Source organism: Amphiprion ocellaris, chromosome 21 (assembly GCF_022539595.1).
Source record: "Amphiprion ocellaris isolate individual 3 ecotype Okinawa chromosome 21, ASM2253959v1, whole genome shotgun sequence".
NCBI classification, from domain to species: domain Eukaryota; kingdom Metazoa; phylum Chordata; class Actinopteri; family Pomacentridae; genus Amphiprion; species Amphiprion ocellaris.
The window spans coordinates 13,265,686-13,285,335 of NC_072786.1; the positions used below are offsets into that span (position 1 = coordinate 13,265,686).

A 19,650-nucleotide genomic window follows, 5' to 3' on the forward strand; every position below is an offset into this window, starting at 1 on the left:
ACAGCTTTAGATTCAGGAGTGTGTGTTTGCAGAAAATGGTAAAAGATTTCTGATTTCAAGGGAGTATTGATGAGCCATTTTAGATTTACATGCAGAATTTAATAGGCAGCAATACCTGAAACATAAAGTCAATACAGGATAAAAGTGGTATCTTATTAAACGATAAACAGTAAAAACATTTAAAAAGTGCAAGGCAGATTTTAGGATTTACTAAAGCACAAAAAATATAGGGTTCTATGCAACATTGGTCAACATATATTTTGTTTTAAGTTAAAAAATGAGTTATTTTATTGATTGACATTATTAAAAGAAAGTAAATTGATTTAGTAGCAGCTGACCAGTAACCAAACCCCAGCACTAAATCCAACCATTTTAGAGAGAAAGTGAGATACTGTATCTTGTCAAAGGTCTTTTTTTTTTTTTTTTTAATTAAGGAAAAAGGTGCATTGTAGATAAGCCCTGTTCATATAAAGAATATTTCCTCACACTGCTGGGTCATTCCAACATAACCTGAGGTAACCTGAGGCAGGCAGTGGCATACAGCAACTCATATGATCAAGTTCATCCCAGACTTCCAAATCTGTTTCCGTCACTGGTTAAGTCGTCTCACTGGTCTGGTGGTGGTAGTCGACAGGTTCTTCTGAGTCATGGCTGCAAAAGACACAATCAGTCTGGACTGAACACGCAGATGATCCCATTGCAGCTGCACGAATATCAGTGAGAAGTGCAGCACGGTGTGGAATACTAGACTTGGAGGAAACTTTCTGTCCAGCTCACCTGAGAAGTTCAGCTCGTAGCTGAAGTACTTGGTGGTAAATGTTGTAGTGCCTGAAGGGTTCTGTTGGTACTGGATCTCGATGTCCTGACTGGAAATGCTGCACTGAGCGAGTCCCTGCACAGAACACCACACGCACTTAAATAAAATGTTGGTAAATTCTGAGTAGCTCACAAAAAAATAATGTTTTCTGTATTCATAATAATATATTAACTATTTTGTAAGGGCGTTCATGGTCCCAAGAGGATTATTCATAATGACTTTGGTGATATTTCCACCTCATTTGCCCAGAATTTTTTTTTATGACCAAATGCCTGCAAAATTCATCAGTCACAGTGGTGTAGACTTGTAGATTGTTGACTTTAGTCTTCTTGCTAACTTATTTACTGATCTACAGATTTTTTTATAGCTCTATTTGTACAACAACAAAAGAAAGTTAAGTCTTACTTTGGAATAATCCATCCATGTTCCACCGATATCTTGGAACTGCCATTGTGGCGACGCGCTTGAACTAAAAAACATGATATGAAGATGAAAACATAGATAGCAAATATATGAATTTAAACCCAAATTCTGCAGATTTAGTGTGCATGAGACAGAGATAAAATATTAGATGGAACACTGGTGAAATGTTAGATTAACAGCAACACATCAATGTGTAAGAGTGAAGTGTAGCCCCTAAAATCTCAAGTGTTGCATCTAATTTAATTGATGGTGTTAATATTTTTCCTAATTAACAGGTTTTAAATGAAGATGACTATATGTTCCTGTCACCTTTTGCAATTATCAGACAAGTTAAGGGATATCAGGGGACGAAACCAAATGTTTCTCCTGACCTGCTGCTCTGTTGGATCCCGTGGTTAACAGTCCTCCTCACTGTCCTCGAAGTCCCAAAAATGTTGTTGACTTGACACATTTCTATGATAAACCATCGTAGGCAATGTTTCAGTGGGAATTTAAATTGCTGGCCTCAACAAAAGAATTAGCTATTTGGTTTAACATGAGAACAGCTGAGCAGTTGTACATTATGTGTGTGCCTTACTTGAAAAATCCAGTGTATACGAGAAGCTCTTGACCATGAAGTGCAGCTGACCCTGAGGGTTCATCTGGTATTGTCTCTCAATAGCAGCGCTGTCAAATGAACAGATCTGCACGCATACAAGCCAGAACAAATACATCAGCTTGTAGAAGAATGTATATTTGGACTTAGTTTCTGAGTTAAAGACATATTAAAACAAGCCAGCATCATGAAAGTTAAGGTGAAAGTTTCTGTTATGGTAACTAAGAAGAAAATGACCTGATTTCCAAGAGGAAAAATTCTTTCATAATTTAAGCAAGATTACTTTTTTATTTCCAGTTTAAAATTAAAAAATGAACAAATGGAAAAGAACGAAAAGCAAATGTCTGTGGATGGTCAGTACTTAATAACACCTCATTTGGCAAGTATCACAGCTTGTAAATGCTTGACAGATATTTCTACTTGTACTTGTGAACTTTTATGCCTGTAACTTTAAGAGATCTCTCCATTCTTCACATTTCACAGATGTTTGTTCTGGTCATGTTTGTACCAGAACTTTCAGAGAGGTTTGTGTTGCTGACATGGTCTTAGCAAAAAGGATACTAACTACAGTAACTCCAACCCCTGATATATCATCCAGTAGATTTGAAATCCTGTTCAATTACTTATCCAATGACAATTGTACACCAAGTTCAGACTGACTATATCTGTTCTAGCTGTGAATTATCTCTGGTTAATGTGCTCCAGTCCCCTTTTGTCCCCTCAATGTTTCCAAAAATGCATCAGACTTGTTTAGATGTTCATTTGCAATCTTCTGATACAGAAGTTTTGGATGAGGATGCAGGGAACGTTTTCTTTTGATGATCCATGAAGGTCATAGTCAATGATTTGATCTGCCTTCCTAGCAACCATACTAGCAGTTCTCTAAGAGACTTGTTTCTGTCTTGCAGACCTAAAGTTTACCTCCACTGTTCCTGTTCCCTGCCATTTCTTGATTACATTAGGAACCGAGGAAACGGCTACCTGCAAAACATTTTCTTATCTTTTAAAAGCCTCTCCAGCCTTGTGGGCATCAATTATTTTAATGTTGAGAGTGCTGCTTAGATGGCTACTGATTACTGGGACAAGCTTTGAGGAATCTGAATATTTGCCTTGAAATTTACATCACCTGGCCTTTCCCAATAATAACTGTAAACAAGCTACAGCCCTGACAAGCTACTTAAAGTGTGACATCTTGGTAAAAGATCAAATGTCTTTCGCATGGTGATACTTTCCTGTTTTCACTCTAAAAATTGCACAAAACAAAAATAATATGCAAAAATGTTACTTAAAATCTGAAATGATCATTTCATCTTTGCTTTTGATCCCTTTTAGAGTTCAGGTCATCTTCTACTCACTTCACAGTTCATAGTCGCAAGCTTTTGCATGACACTATAAAGTTCATGAGGTAACTGAAAACTGATGATAGTTTACATTGAAATCAATAGAATGATAAATCATTAGGGTATTTTCTATTTGACCACTAGATGCCACTGCTGTCTCTTGATTATTTACCAGGTCCAACATATATAATGAAAGTTAAATATCCCTTTAAAGCACACAATAAGCACCTTGACATAGTAACTTTCCAGCTGAAAGTGAAACTTTGAGCATTTACTTCAAGCAGGTTTTATTTCTAAATTCTCTGCTAAACCGACATGAAATTATTGGATGACCTACTTACATGTGCTTGATATTCTGTCCACACCCCCTCATCTCCCATGAACTTCCACTTGTAGCCTCCATCAGTGAGCTGGGAGGAGGAAGCTGTGGGCAGGACTGATGTGGAGGAAAGGCTGCAGACACATCAAACATGAACATGAAACATAAATATGTGGATTTCTAAGGGAAAAAAATTTCATCTGAGGGCGGTTCCATAAGGATTCCGCTATCAAACTAAGTGAACTACACTTCACTTTGTTTTCTGGTGTTTCAAAAGACTAAAGGGTATTTGCTTAACATGAAAGAGAAAAAGTTTTACCTCTCAGTGTTGGAAGCAAGTTTTGGACGTCTGCGTACATTCCTGCACAGGCCTGTGATGTGGTTCGTTTGGGTCATGGCTGCAAAGAAGAAAACTATAAGTTAGGTTTTAGCTTCATAAGGAAATACGTCAAATCAACAAGTTCACACTCAATTTAAATGGAAATGCCACATACTGGAGAAGTCAAGTGAGTATCCTGTAGAGCCCACTGTGAATCTGAAGGTTCCCTGAGGGTTCAGACTGAACTGAAGTTCAATATCTCTGCTGCTGATTGATGAGGACAACCTGCCGGGACCCTAAAGAGGAAGAGACGGGACATCAAGGAAGTAAAGACACTAAAAATCAAATGAACTAAAGGGATTGGAAGAAAAATTTTGCAATGTGGTGCTCAGAAAATAACGTCCTGATCAATAAAACTAAGAAACTGGACTTGTTAAACAACTCTAAGAAGGCTAAAATTCCCAAATTCTGGTTAGGTTTTACAGGGAAATAATACAAAAACATCCTACTTCGTTGTTTTTGTGAGTAGTATAAAGAGACTACGTCTGTAGTTTCATTAGTTTCCTCACCTGGGCTCCATATTCACACCACAGCTGGTCGTCTCTGAAGTACCAGCCGACGTCCTCAGTCTGGCCCTGAGACAGGAAGCTCAGTCTCTGCACCTTCAGAGCTGCATTAGGAGTCTGTAACTTATCAAAGTCTATGAACACCTGCCTGTGAAAAAACAAAAATAAATCAGTTTAACAGACAATTCTTGAATGTGCCCCTTTACTAAAAGATTACTGGGGTAATAACTTTGCTTTGATTGCATCAACGCAAAACCTAGCCATCTAAGTCATTTCTCAATATGTTGTAAATGTTCTTAATGTCATTGTTTCACCATCCTCAGCTACAATGGACAATTTTATTTTCTTTATAAAACTGTTTTCAAATGCCATTCCTTCACCCTGCAAGAAATGGTCAAAAGTACTATGGTTTAAAAAATGTAGCTTTTCCTCCTCATACAGTGTACAACAGAGGTGAGTGCATCCCTGTGCAAAATACAAATTGTATCACCTCTTAATAGTTGCATTACTTCTTAGCAGTACTTCCTCTTAAGAATAATCAGTAACAAATACATTAGAAAGACTACGGGGAAAGCATGGGCCCCAAAGTTGAAACTCAGTGCAACAGAAGTGAATACACCTGTGATCACTGACACCAAACTGATAACACCTGTGATTTTCTGTCTATGTGATCTATGGGATGTGTCTGTGTGCATGTCTGCATCATGGCTCCACATAGAAAAGAACTGCCACATGTGTGAAAAATCTGATTGTGAGACTCACAAAGATACTGAAGGATTGGTCAGCAGCTAAAAAACAGCCAAAACACAGCAGTAATCAGGAGGTGTAGAATGAGTCATAATACCACTAATCAGAGCTGCAGTGGGTATTGTAATAAAGTGACACAGACAGTGCACTACTTTCACAATCCAACTCAAAAAACAGATGAGAAAGTCTTGGCACATGGGGTAAACAGCGGATATTAGGGTTTCTGTGATGGTTCAGACAGTGTGAACAACATCATACAACATCAACCTTTATAGACAGCATCCACGAAAAAAAGAACCATTGCTCGCTCTTCAGCTCGAATCTGCAGAAATAAACTGCTATAATGTATAAAAAATTAGCAATTTTTGGGAGAACATTCTTCAGACAGATGAGACCAAGATGAATTTCTTTAGGTCAGATCTGATCCAGCATGTTTACTGTAAACCTGGTCATGACTACCACAGTGAACATATAGTCCTGACAGTGAAGCACAGAGTAGAACGGTGTTGATAAAGGCTGCATGAGTGTGAAGTGTTGGGCAGATGACATTGATAGATGCCACCATAAATGACTGTGATGACTCTACTCTGCAGAGGCTTAGCAGAAGATGAATATTCTAACATGATAACCATCCAGAATGATGTGGCCAAGTGCATCGCCTGACTTGAATCTAATAGCACACCTTTGGCAATGTAAGGTAAAAGTAGAGAAACACAACCACTGGAGCAAAAGCAGCTGGAAAAAAATTGTCTCCAAAGAATGACAAAACATCTCTCCAGAAATTTGTGGCACACTGATATCCTTCATGCTGTGGAGTGAGTCTTACAAGATGCACGCACAAAGTTTTGAAAAACTAAGCGACTTGAAATTCATTTAAATAAAACATACAGACTGACTTTTGTGGCATTGAGTTCCTACTGTGAGGCCTGTGTTTTTTTTATACAGATAATCTGTTAGTTTTTAATTTTACATAAGAACAAAGAGAGTACTTGTCAATTTGGATTGCATTGCAGTTACTGAGAGGTGATACAATTTTGAGTCAGGGTCATTTTCCTTTCAAGTATTTAAAGATTACACATTGTTCATGACCGTCAAACAAAGACAACTAACTCTTAGTTCTTTAACACTGCAAAGATAAAACCACAACACACTGACCCGTGGCTTGTGTTGATGGTGATTCCTTTGGCTCCAGGTTGGCAGTAGTGAGTCTCGATCACATGATCGTTGGCTACTGGCAGCCAATGACGATCAACTAACAGCTGCCACTCATAATGCTTCCCACTGACTGTAAAATACACGAATATGTGACCTTCTGATGCATTCACATAGTCTTAACAAGCTTTTCTGGGTAGATTTACACTGTTTTCCTTTTCAATCATACAATTACTATAGCAGGAGCTTAAAACTGGTATGCTGTACAGACCTGGAGTTTCCTGAAAACAGTCCACCTTCTCAAAATCTTCCTAAAAGCAACAAACACACAACCACAGATCAAGCAAAACATCTAACATTTAAAATACAAAGTCAAACAACTTTCTGTAGCTCAGACTGATTTGACACACTCACCATCATGTGAAGACAACACACTGTAACAGGAACAAAAAGGCAGATTAGCCAAAAGAGAGATTATCAGTTGACTATTTAATAAACACTATACAGTTTCACTACTTATCACACCGAAGCTGGTTGTATTTCACATTAGCAGTTTCACTTTCAGTTCTGAGCTGACAACTGAAACATGGGCGGGTTCAGAGAAAAGCAGGAAGCCAGAGGACAGACCATAATATGCTCTATGAAGTGTTTAGAGCTTAGACAGCTTAAATCTCAGTGTCTGACTTGAAATCTAATTTTAAAAATTAAGACTGAGACTATTCTTCAAGGGCTTGCATAATGTTTTGATATCGGCTGAAAAGGGATCAACTCTGCAAACAAGATTTTGTATTTTGGTATCAAATTAAATCAAGTTCGTTAAAATCATACATTTTAAAACAACCTAGGATGACAAAAGTCCTGCAGGTGTTTTAACACAGATGACAAAAAATATTCAGTGAAGTAAGAAAAAAAACAGGATAAAACACCAAAAAAAAATAAGACAAACAGGTCAAAGCTTGTAAGATCAGATTATAAAATGCTTATAAAATACTAGGATTACAGAGAAACCAAAGCCATCCAAAGCATTCTTGACATTCTTCTCAAAAATGGAGAAGGAAGTAGCCTGTTCTAAAGCTTTAGAGGTGCTACTACAAAGCTACAATCCCTTTTACCCAACAGTATGAAAGACAAAACAATTATATTAACAAGATTTTCGAAATGCTGATGCCTGATTGTCTCCACAAGAACAACACAACACACAGTGGATATATTTTAAATTTTCAATATATATATTTTTTATTCCCATGAAACAATATTAAAAATAGCAGGCCATGATCTCCAGCTCTGTGCAGGTCTTGTTGAAACATTGGATAAAAGCAGAATGTATCATTATCAAGCTGAGCAAACCCTAAAACACAATGTAACCATTGAAGGCTTACAGTTTGCACATCTGAAGTATGTAAAAAAATAAAAAAGCCCTCAGTCAGCACTATCCTATTCTCAGTGTGCTGATATGTTGCTGCTTGACTGTAACGTCAAACATCATGTCTTATAATTTCAGGAGTGTTTGCCTTGTAGTTTATGTGTTTTCTAACATTTTGCACCAAAAATCATTGCATCTCTCCTGTATGGCAGTGTGAAGTACATCATGTCAGGCAAATTAAAGTAAAAACCACAGTGGTTCCAGTTGCTAGAAGGACCTGAAACAAAACCTTTGCAAAAGGCACCTTGGTACAGTATATTACCTGAGTATAAGATTGTCAGGCAGCATGTAAAGGCTTCAGTGAGATTCAGTCTCACCCTGAATTCCTCCTTAATATAAACACAGCACCACTTTTCCCTTAATGAGGCCAATAAAGATACAAAAAAATGCTCCAAACACCCAAAATAATTACATTATAGATTAGAACTACTATTGCATGAAGTGCAGCATTGCACAGTCGTCTTCAAGTGGTGAAATCCTCTTGAATGCTCACACCATCACACGTCTGATCCTGCGTGTACGCTTGGTCTTCAGGTTGGTCTGGATCATTGCTGTAGAAAACAATAAAGCCACAAAAGCAGCAAGAAAAAAGATCCATGTTAAATAGTTACATCTCACTACTAGATGAGCTCCTCCTTTTCTTGTGTGCTGTATTTTCTCCGTAATGCTTTAATTCACAAGTCCATATATTCCTCATTTTGTAGAGGTAAAAAAACAACACACATCCAATTCGCTCATTCATTTATATTATTGGCGTTCAACATTTTGGGTATTTATTTGCTTTCATGCAAAAGACTAATTCTACTTTCATATCTGTCCATCAGTATGCTAAATATGAAACTAGTAACAGCTGCTTGTGTCTTAGCTTAGCTTGTTACTTTTGTTTAAATGGAGAAGTTCTTCATGAAAATGTGTGACTATTAAATCCATCATCAACTATTTTAACAATTGATTATTATGAGTAATTGGAGAAAAAGTCTATTTTTATTATATTAGAAATATTATAACATTTTCTATTTTATTACAACACTGATGGACATTTTTCTGCATTTTTAAAAATATTTTCTCCATCAAACTACAAACTGATTAATTCAGAAAAAAAACCTGACAGATTAATCAGCAATGAAAATAATCATTTGTTTTTGATTTTGACTACTAACTAAAAAAGAACCAACTCACACAGAGAACCTTCAATAAATAAGTAGGGCATTTTTGACCAATAAATAAAACATAATTGACTTCACTTATCACAGGATTAATAAAACTCAACCTCCAAAGTCCAGCTTGTAGGAGTGTCCCTTCACTGTGAAGATCATGCTGTCTCGGGGGTTTTGCTGGTATTTTCTCTCCATGTCATCGCTGGTTACTGTGCATTCATTGCCGCGCTGCAGAAACAAAACCATTCAGCTTGTCTTTTCACTGAAAGGCAGAAATGAATGAAGTCTGTGACATAAATGTATCACTAGCTCCACAGTAGACATACTCTGTCTTTGAACTCGTGCCATCTTCCACTGTCTCCCTCAAACTGCCACACAGGTTTGGAGCCCACAGCCAAATTCTGGAGGACTGAAGCTGCTTGAAAAACACTGTAATGACAGCATGACATTTTCATGGCATTTAAAGAGAGTTTGATGAGAAGATCAACATGACTCTCACGTCTGTGCGGTAACGCAGCTCGGCCTCAGAGCTGGTTAATGCTCAGACACAAGGAAACAACTCAAGCAGTTTCTCTTTTCAAATAAGACAACATCCACTAGCCAGCACTCATGTTAGATCTTATTTGTTGTATCCATATAAAACCCAAAGTGTAAAAATGACAGGTATCGTCTTCACCCTGGTTTTAGGGAGGTTTCAACCCAGACTCTCTCTTGGACAAGGATGCAGTTGCCAGGCAACCAGTTGAGGGTAACATTGAGAACTTGGACACAAATAGAATGACACATTAGCACATTTCATACTAAATAAGGAATGATTTTGGACATAGCAAGTCTTCCCAATCTTTTTTCATTCTACACTAACCTAAGCTGATTAGCCGCTAGTCGCTTCATATCTGTTATTTATTTTAGTAATCAAACAGGACAGTGGCATTGAGCTTCTAATCAATCTGTCAGCAAGAAAAGGAATTTGTGTATTATCCAAAACTTCAAAGTATTTCTTTAACCCTCTGAACTCCAGGCAGTTTCTGAGCATATTTGTTTGTGTTGCGTTTTTACTCACTCTGGGCTCATTTCTCACTGCAGTATAATCTGAAGTCCTGTGATCAATGGAAACAGAGCAGCCATGGCTACAAGTAGACAGAACTCAAAAACGTGTTTTGCGCAGAACAGCAAAGTCATAATACCTGACATCTTTTTTAAAAACAACAACAAAAAAGTAGATTTTCTTTGAATACTAAATTATATTTAAAAAATTTAAAAATCTGGACTCAGTATGTACAACCCTGCCCGGCGAAAACACAATCTGCAATTTAGACTAAAAGTGCCTCATATTTTGTCGCATGATTGTTGGTTGCAGCTGAGTCAATCATAGCTCACTGTTTGTGCAAAGAGTGGCAGATTTTTTTGTTTTTTTCCAGAATCTGGTTAAAACAAACAATTTATTTTGAATAATGTTTTAATGTGACACATAAAATTACCGGTATGTGATTTTGATGAAAACCCCCAAATTTAAGCTAGGCTTAGTTAGGTTTTCTAGCAGAATGATACATCGCAAGTAAATAGGTCTGGGACTGTCTAAAAGTTGAAAATCCTGCAATTCCTGCTGTTTTTGCCATTTCTGACTGAAAAATGTGTCAATTTCTTAAAAGATCTCTTGCAGCCCGGCGAGCTTTGAGATTCAGAGGGTTAAAATAGAAGATGATGGGAACCCAAGTGACAACACATGAAAATTTTTTCCTAAAAACTGAGGATAAGTTAAACTCACCCCCCCGCTGCTTGTTGTTGTTGTCGGTATTCTGGTCGACGTGTTACTTTCCTCTTCTTTTTGCCCACCTGTCGCATTTCTAACAACAGACAAAAAGGAACAACAAGGTTAGAGAAGGCTCCAGAAATGTTTTACATCTCAAGTTTAGCTGTGAAAAACTGGAGCTGTATGTGATTTGTGAGCATACTTCACCTCTGAATCTAATTTCATAGGTTTGAGCACCAACACTGAATGTAAAAGAGCTTGTCGGGTTACTCTGGAACTCCTTCTCTATGTCAGAACTGTTCACAGGACCGGGTTTGCCCTTTGAATCCTGGACAAAAAGAAAAAAATAAAATGAAACAACAGGAAAGACAAATAAATCAGAATGCAATCAGAATTTTGGTTAATCAGAGATGCAGTTTGTATCTACCTTGGCTCCATACTTCATCCACTTCCGCTGTAAGGTGCAGTACCAGATCCACACTGTGTTACCGTCATCCAAACGTCTCACTTTCAGCCTCTTTCCTTGCACCCTCATTCTGTTAAAATCCACACTCACTGCCCTGCACACAGGCAGAGAGATACACCATGTGCACCAGCCGGCAGGTTAGAAAGACATGTTATCTTTTTTTAAAAAAAATCACCAAAATTACATCATTTATTAAACTCAAATGTATCACATGTGACATGAGGTGCCATTCAAAATTGTGATAGTTCTTCAAAACAGCTTAATTCACTGTGTCTCAAATAAAATTTCACCAAAAATGTATTGTTTTTCAAACTAGCTTTTGTAAAAAACTAAACACTTCTGTGCGTCTCAGCACAACCGAGAAGCCAGGAGTGACTCAGCTGCAACCAGCAGTCGTGACAAAATTCAGGGACTTTTCAACTGAACTGCAGGCTGTGTTTACACAAAGCAGAGTCTGAACACAAATAAAAAAATATGAGTAGCAAAATATCGACAGTATCTGTGGTTGTTTTTCACTTTTGGCAACACTTGTGGGCACTTGAACATGTGTCATACATGTTAAATGCAGGGTGAAAGATAAATAACCACAGAAATGCAACTTTATAATGTCGTGAAAAATTAGTCAGGAGCAAAAAACACTCAAAAATACTTCAGGTGTTCTATATTATTTTCTTTGCAACTGTAAATCATTGTGTAAACTGTTAACTTACTGCACAACAATTAAACATGTTGTTGTTCTTACCCGTATGGTGTGTTGTAGATTTTGATGCTCTTGGTGTGGGGCAGCGAGTACTGAGCCTCCAGAACGTGATCATTATCAACATCCTTCCAGCCGCTTCCATCATTTAGCTGCCACTGATAGTATCGACCATCAGTGAGTTTTGGGCCTAATTTAAAAAAGAAAGACCTTTAGCTTTTTAGAGTTAAACTGAGCAGGCTAACAAAATTCATGTCATCTAAAATCACTGTTTTTTGTTTTTTCTATATATATATATATATATACATATATATATATATATATATATATATATATATATATATATATATATATATATATATATATATATATATATATATATATATATATATATACGGTGGATCAAATAATTGTAGGCAGAGATTAAAGAGAATTATCACAAACGTATCCCACAGCTAGCAAAGTTAAGAGCCAGGTGTCTTTCTTAACAGAGATAAAACTAGAGTGCATATCATTAAAAAGTCGTTCCATGCTTTGATAACCAGTTAAAAGCAAACAAGTAGTAATGTCACATAGTGTCTTAGAACAAAAAAGTCAATTAATGCTATTATAACCACTCTCATCTCACATTTGTTTTACAGCTAATCTGTAAGACAAATGTGATTTCTAAAATGAAAATAACATCAATAAAATAACATCAATATATGCTATTTCATTTTAGAAATCTCAAGTCTTAAACCTCTAAATATTGTTTGTCTCATTAACATAGTAACAGGTGTTCACTTGTTGCACCTTAAAACAGAGAAGTAATGTAAGATTTGTCACTCCTCTGACACCAGCGGCAGGCTCTCCCTTCCTCTCTCTCTCTAAGTGGGCGTGGTTTGTGGCATGAGGACAGGTGCTGCCAATCCGTAATCACCTGACGAGATCACCAGCAGGTGGGAGCGATCGGCTGCAGCTACAATCTCCTCCACAAAAGCCAGACGCAGATTACTATCTGATGCTGGACCGTTGAACCATCTCAGTCAGTGCTCCGCTCCCTGGATCTTTTTCTTGCGCTAACAGCTATTCTTTGTCCCTTAGTTCTGGATCCCCACCTGTCTGCTTCTCCCTCACCTGGATCCTCTGTCTGCTCTCCCCAGTTAGTCCAGAACTCCTCAGAACACCACCTCATTCACCGTTTGCCCTCCAGTCTGTAGTCGGCTAAGTTCCCCACTTAATCTCTGAGTCCAGCCTTAGCCACTAGAGTATTAGTTTTTAGTATTTCTTTGTGTTTAAACTCCAGCTTCCTCTTTTGCCATTTTTGCATATTGTAGTTTCCTAGGTGCCTGAATATTAGTAGTAAGTATCGCTTTGTCTACTCCTGTTCTGCTGTTTTGGCGCTCAGTGATCCCTTGAGCCTTAGGTTGCTCAGTAAACTTTCTTGGTTTAATAGTATTCGGTTTGGATTAGTTTTCTTATTTTGTGTATTTCTTGACTGGCGTCTTGTGTAATCTGTTCTGCCCCGCCAGCACCACAGGGGTTTCAGTAGCTTCCCACATGGTACTGTTTCTCAGTTCCGTGGTGATCTGTATGCTTGTTTTTATTTTTCCTGTATGTGTAGTAATTATTTCACTTTATTTCTGTCTGTGTCTCTGTTGCCCTGCACTTGAGTATTAGCACTGTAACAAGATTAGTTTATATTGACAAAAATCCCCAAATTCATCTTTAGCAGATTTCATATTCTGAAAAAAACTTAATACAATCTTTATGCTTAGATCTTTAATGATAAATGTATGATATATGAAATAGAAGAACTTGAAGGAAAAGCAACAGCTCAACAGAAAGATGTGCAATATGTGTTGTATGTACAGAGCAGGACTTTCAGTATGCAAACAAAAAGCCAACATTAAATCTTAACGAAATAAAAACATGAAATAAACAGCTCCTGATATATCCATTTTTCCCTCCTTACCATTGGATGTGGATTCATCCAAAGCCCAGCTGCTTGCACCAGAAGACTGTCTTCCTCCACTTTTATTGTGATTAAGTTTACAGTTGGACCCATAGCGACAGTTTCCACTCAGATAATACTTGCAGATGTGCAGGTAAGAGCAGCTGCCTCCATCCCTGCAGCCACCACTGTTGTAATACTTGCAGGGCTCCTTTGTATAAACCTTAAAATGACAATGTATAAGATTTTTCATCATTAGAGGGGTAAATATAGACCTGTATGACACCACTTTGGAAGATAAATGATGGTGGAAATGACAAAAATATCTCTGGGTATAAGTTTCCTTATGGCTTTAAATGTGATTAGAGCCGCAAACAAACCTGACAGTCAGCTTCTAAATCTGAAGAATCCTCACTGTCTGACTCTTCACTGACATTAGATTCACTCTCAGAGAAGTTTCCCTCTTCAGACTCTGGACAAAACAACACACATAAACAAATACATATGATATGACATGTTTGCATGTTTAAAGATGCCCAGTGTTTGATATATGAATCAATATGTTTAGCCTAGAAGAGTGAGTGTACTTCATAAACATTCACATATTTACCAAAGGCTATATGTTCAAAAGTATGTGTCCACATACTTTTTACTACTTAGATGCAAGTGAAGAAATATTAATGCAACAGAATCCTGTGATAACACAATAGTGTACAGTATATCCGACTTTCTGACAGCAGTTTAGGCATCATAACAATGTCCCTTTGCTCAAAGTGACATCCATAAAGACAGTTTTTCCAGTTTGTTCTGGGATTTTTCTGCCCGCATGCAGGGAGCTCTGACCTCTACTCTAAAAGGCCGACTGGAAGCTGGACCTAATCATAATAATGCTCTTGAGGATTAAAAATTTGCTGCCTGAATTTCATGAGAAACCTTCACACAAGATTTAAGGCTGTTACATAGAGTATGTGCATATCTGTGCTCAGTGTTTTGAAATCAACAATCACAGCTGTCCACATAATTGTAGCCAAGTAAAGTATTTGTATTTGTTTATTTGGTGACGAAGGAGAACTTGAACTTGACGCCATGAATCACCCTGAACCTTCATGAACACAACAAAAGAGCTCAATACTGAATGTGCTGTTGGGATTTCATGTCAGTAAATTAGCAGTATTTCCTTATTACTTGCAGTAAACCTATGAGGACCTACAGGCTGCTATCTGTTGTGTTACTTATTATATTATGTTGTAAATTCTTTTCTGTAGTGACTTAAATTCAGTAACAACTATTAGACTAATAATTAACGCTCCCTTTTCTATAGAACATTCTGTATAATACATTTAAAAACACAGTTAAAATGGTTTATATTTATGTTTATATGAGGATCTGCTGCCCCCTGCTGGCTGATTAAATCTCATGTTGTGTGGTTATAATCTAGGGGCTAAAACATTGTAAAAGCTAAATAAAAAGCATTCTTTCACTCACGTCACTTTGAATAAAATAAAGCTATATTTTACAGTCCAGATTTGAGTTTATGTGAGCTCTGCAAGGTGAGCTGCAAATGAAACGAAACCGAAACTTTGGTTTTGCCACTTCAGATAAATCTGTTTGTCCTACTGAGATTAAAGTCCTGGATCATTTCTGTAGTTTTTCTTCTGATATCGTCTACAGGTTGGTTTGATTCTAAGATCTAATATAACTCTGTAGGAGAAGTTACAGTGGACCGACTGTAGACTACTGCCTAAAACTGTCTAAGAAATTACACAGTTTTCGCAGTAAGCAAACAATAAATAAGAGACAGCTTTGTTATTAACGTGTTACATAAACACTGCTACATGAATGTGAATAATATTGAAAAGCTACTTACGACCGACAGACGCCATAGTTCCGTTTCCACCACTTCAACACTTTCGTTTTCACCATCCAACTTTTATTATTATAGAAACTAACCACACCCCACATCCACACATGTTGATGGCCTTTTATAAAAACAGACTTCCAGCTTAGTCTGAAAATAAATAAATAAATAAATGAAAATACGGTGGGATAATGATAATGGTGGCATTATGTCATTAGACATGGCTCTGTTCCAATAAAAATACAATAGCCTTGTAAACAAAGAGATAAATGAATAAATCAGATTTGATGAGGCAAATATTTTTTTACTACACACATGGACAAAATTGTTGGTACCCCTCGGTTAATGAAAGAAAAATCCACAATGGTCACAGAAATAATTTGAATCTGACAAAAGTAATGATAAATAAAAATTCTATGAAAATTAACCAATGAAAATCAGACATTGCTTTTGAACCGTGGTTTAACAGAATTATTTTTAAAAATAAACTCATGAAACAGGCCTGGACAAAAATGATGGTACCCCTAGAAAAAATTGAAAATAATGTGATCATAGGGACATGTTCAATCAAGGTGTGTCCTCTAATTAGCATCACAGGTGTCTACAAACTTGCAATCAGTCAGTCAGTCTATTTATAGGGTTACAAGTAGTCACTGTGCTGTTTGGTGACATGGTGTGTACCACACTAAACATGGACCAGAGGAAGTGAAGAAGAGGTATTTTTTTTTTGCCGTGTTGGTATACGTCTGTTCTGTGTATATTTACTTAATAATAATAATAATAATAATAACAACAACAACAACAACAACAACAACAACAATAATAATAATAATAATAATAATAATAATAATAATAATAATAATAATAATAATAATAATAATAATAATAATAATAATAAATATTTTATGTTCAGTAAAACCGTGTGACAGTTGCTTAAAAAATATTGAGACGGAACAGCATTTTTTGTTTGTTTTTTGTTGTCATTTTTAGGTGAAAATATAAAATCAACTTCAATCATCAACTCAATTTTAACAGAAAGTATTAAAAAAAATCAATTGTGCAAAACGATAATTTCCATCTTAAAGTATGAACTGTCATAAAATAAAAACTTCTTAAATACAGCGTGAGCACCTTAAAATTGTACTGAATTCTTGAACAAAGGCTCTTTGTTACTCAGATCTACTCTTGATTGTTTCTTTTTAAAGATCTAATTTAATTCCTCTATTTACTACTGTTAATTTAATTAAATGTATTTCATTTTATGTCATTTGTTTTAGTTTAGTGTAGTGGATGGCGACAGTGAGCTGTTTCTGCCTCAGGTGGACGTGACCTGTTTTAAAGCAGTAGAAGAAGAACGAGGGTCCCTCTGAAGGTGGACCTCCTTAGCTCTGAGTCGGAGCTGCAGAATGGTCTGACTATAGCTCGTTATCATTTTACTATATGAGGAAAAACGCTCTGGTTTGTTTGTATTAATTCAAACTAATCACAAGTCTTATCGGGCGGTGTTAAGTTCAGCACGCTGTCCTGCAAAATAATGTCCAGGGGAACTTGTTATTGTGGAACCTGCGGAAAGAAAGAAACTTTTTCCATAATTAGCGGGCAAATAAGCACACAACGTCACTATTAATCAGAAAAAATTGTATTCAAATAATGTGTTTGCATTTTTTTCCTTTCACAAAAATGATATTATAAGTAGGTCGTTTTTGTTTTTTCTTTTTTGTTTGCTGTTTTCTGTAACGGAGGGGAATTTAAAACAGTAACACACATACCGGAAGAGGAGGCTACATCCGGAGACACTTTGAGTGAGGAAGTCTTTTCCCCCTAAGGGTACTTCATGAAAAGACTGAAACGAAGGGCGGAGAATGGAAAAAATGGAACACCAAGACCACGCGTATACCAATAACCCTCAGGACAGACCCTCCTCCGTGGAATTCACTTATAAAAGTGAGTAAAGACGAAAGAAACTGTTTAAGGAGGCTAAACTGGAGTTAGCTTCGTCTCTCAACAAGTGCACTTCATACAAGTGCAACAAGCGCGTTGCCTTCACTTAGACTTCAAAGTGAACGTCAGTTAGTGAACCAACACTTTTAATTCAAAGACGTATCCTGAGTAGTACAATTGTACAAGCGTGAAATGTACATTGTATAATAAGCTCTAATAATAATGTTCTTAATGTGCTCATTGGAGTCTGAACTGTGGATTTTTATAGTGTAGTTTTTCAGCAGATTCCATGCAGTAATGTCTAATTCGATTTCGTTTATTTTCTGACTCTCTTTTTTTAGTGAGTAACAAAGAAATTGAAGACTTAGTGAAGCTGAGGGTTTCCAATAAATACCTTTTCTCTGGAAAGAGAAATTCTTCCAAGTGGGCATGGAGGTATGTCAACGCCTCTCAGACATGGAAGACTTTAAAATATGTAACTCCAGGAACCACACACACTGTTATGTTCACTTTTTTGCTGTGCTGGAATATCTCTGTTTTGACTCTGTGCTCAACATGTTCTACAATAGAAACCAATAGTTGTGCATATAGCTACTCAAATGACTTGATAGTATTTTGCTGTTTACTTTCACTTTGTCCTTTTTTCTACTATTTTCCTCTGTTAACCTGGAAAATATCAAATCACTTTTATAAGCTACTGAGATTATTATATTTTCAGAGCCATCCTGAAACATATGGGCTTGCAGCATAAGATGACCCATTGTCAAGCATCTAAAAAGTGGGAAAACATGAAGAAGAGATACAAGGTACACTTTTTTTCCCCCTACTTAGCTTAGTAAAACATTTAGAAGCATTTCTTCCTTTACTTTTTGCCCACTCTGTTTCCTCAGGAGCTAAAGAGTCCTCCAGAAGGGGTGAAAGTGTTTCCTGAAACGTGGCCTTATTTCTCCCTGATGGATGATGCTATGGAGGGTCGGCTGGAGGGCAACGCCCCCATCCTTAAGGCTTACTCCAGCGATAACAACAAAGGGGACTTCCTACCCATACCCAAGCCCAAAAAGAGGAAGGTATCGAGCATGGAGATATCCTCTGCTTCTGTAGCTGACGGGCCTGAGATAGAGGTTTCAGTAAATGGAAATGTGAAGTGGGAGCAAGTGGCAGTGCAGCAGCGAGGCCTGGAGATAGACCGTATCGTGCAGGAGGTGGAAGACAAGAGGATTTGTAAGGACAGTGAACAACGAGTGAAGGAAAGGGAGATAGAGGTGATGGAAAGGGAGCGTCTGGTGCTGCAGAGGGAGAGAGCGGTGCTGGAGAGAGAGATCGCTGTTCTGGACCGAGACCGGGCCTTACTGGAGAGAGAGAGGGCAACGATAGAGAGAGAGCGAGCAACAATGGAGAGAGAGAAGGCAGTGATGGAGAGAGAGAGGGCAATGGTGGAGAAGGAGAGAGATGCTGTGTGCAGGGATCAGCTGGCTCTGCATCAACAGAAAGCAAAACTGAAGAGAATATCTGCAACAACAGAAAGTACTGAAGAGGCTGCAGAAGACAACAGCAAGGTTGAAGAGTCAGACACCACAGACAGGAAAGAGCGGTTCTTAATATTGTTTAAAAAACTTGTTGAAAAGTTATAAATAAAAAAAATGCAACTGCAGTTAGCTATGCATTTTGTTGAACATTAAATTTAACATTTATTTTTGCTAAATTGTTGAATGTTTTCTGCACAAACTGTCCCGAAAAAAACACTTCTCTGTTTGCACAAATACATTTTTAGACAGTTTCTACCTTGACTGTGTCTTCATATTAATGAAAATCCACAATACACTTGACCTACAAGTTAGCAATGAAAACGTTGAGCCACTCCAAGTTTGGAGAGGTCTTCAAAACGACTTTATTCACTTGTGGTTATTCCATACAGAGCACACAATAGCAAGCTATTATTCTTAACCCCATCCACAAATATAATCAACATCCCCCCTCCCAAATCAAACAATAGTCTTTAGTTGATCCACTCTAGACATTAGAGTCTTTGGTATAAGCTATTGTGCACTGTTAAACATCACTTTTTGAAGTGTAATATACCAAATATTGCAGTTCATGTAAAAAATCTTTTTTTAGAATATATATTTTATATTACAGTACAGACTTTA

The 19,650-nt window shown here is 37.1% G+C and overlaps 3 protein-coding genes across 3 annotated transcripts; 1 reads left to right on the forward strand and 2 right to left on the reverse strand.

The window, feature by feature from the left end:
- Positions 1-77: 77 nt before the first annotated feature.
- On the reverse strand, positions 78-7,343 carry si:ch211-244b2.3 (uncharacterized protein LOC557230 homolog). The gene is made up of 12 exons (XM_023284780.3): positions 6,693-7,343; positions 6,550-6,589; positions 6,282-6,411; positions 4,383-4,527; positions 3,989-4,109; positions 3,814-3,892; positions 3,517-3,628; positions 1,818-1,923; positions 1,612-1,693; positions 1,223-1,286; positions 778-892; positions 78-651 (listed from the first exon to the last, which is right to left on the reverse strand). Exons 1-12 carry the CDS (start codon positions 6,696-6,698, stop codon positions 590-592), a joined length of 1,062 nt encoding a protein of 353 aa, XP_023140548.2. The 5' UTR covers positions 6,699-7,343; the 3' UTR covers positions 78-589.
- A 145-nt stretch (positions 7,344-7,488) lies between these two features.
- On the reverse strand, positions 7,489-15,638 carry si:ch211-244b2.4 (uncharacterized protein LOC541512 homolog). Its single transcript, XM_023284772.3, has 10 exons — positions 15,572-15,638; positions 14,085-14,176; positions 13,726-13,927; positions 11,817-11,961; positions 11,036-11,168; positions 10,816-10,936; positions 10,624-10,702; positions 9,185-9,287; positions 8,972-9,086; positions 7,489-8,252 (listed from the first exon to the last, which is right to left on the reverse strand). Exons 1-10 carry the CDS (start codon positions 15,585-15,587, stop codon positions 8,191-8,193), a joined length of 1,068 nt encoding a protein of 355 aa, XP_023140540.2. The 5' UTR covers positions 15,588-15,638; the 3' UTR covers positions 7,489-8,190.
- Positions 15,639-16,999: 1,361 nt separating this feature from the next.
- si:dkeyp-38g8.5 (uncharacterized protein LOC568385 homolog) lies at positions 17,000-19,290 on the forward strand. The gene is made up of 4 exons (XM_035954847.2): positions 17,000-17,506; positions 17,845-17,938; positions 18,222-18,309; positions 18,394-19,290. The coding sequence occupies exons 1-4, from the start codon at positions 17,425-17,427 to the stop codon at positions 19,132-19,134; spliced, it is 1,005 nt and encodes a 334-aa protein (XP_035810740.2). The 5' UTR covers positions 17,000-17,424; the 3' UTR covers positions 19,135-19,290.
- Positions 19,291-19,650: the final 360 nt, after the last annotated feature.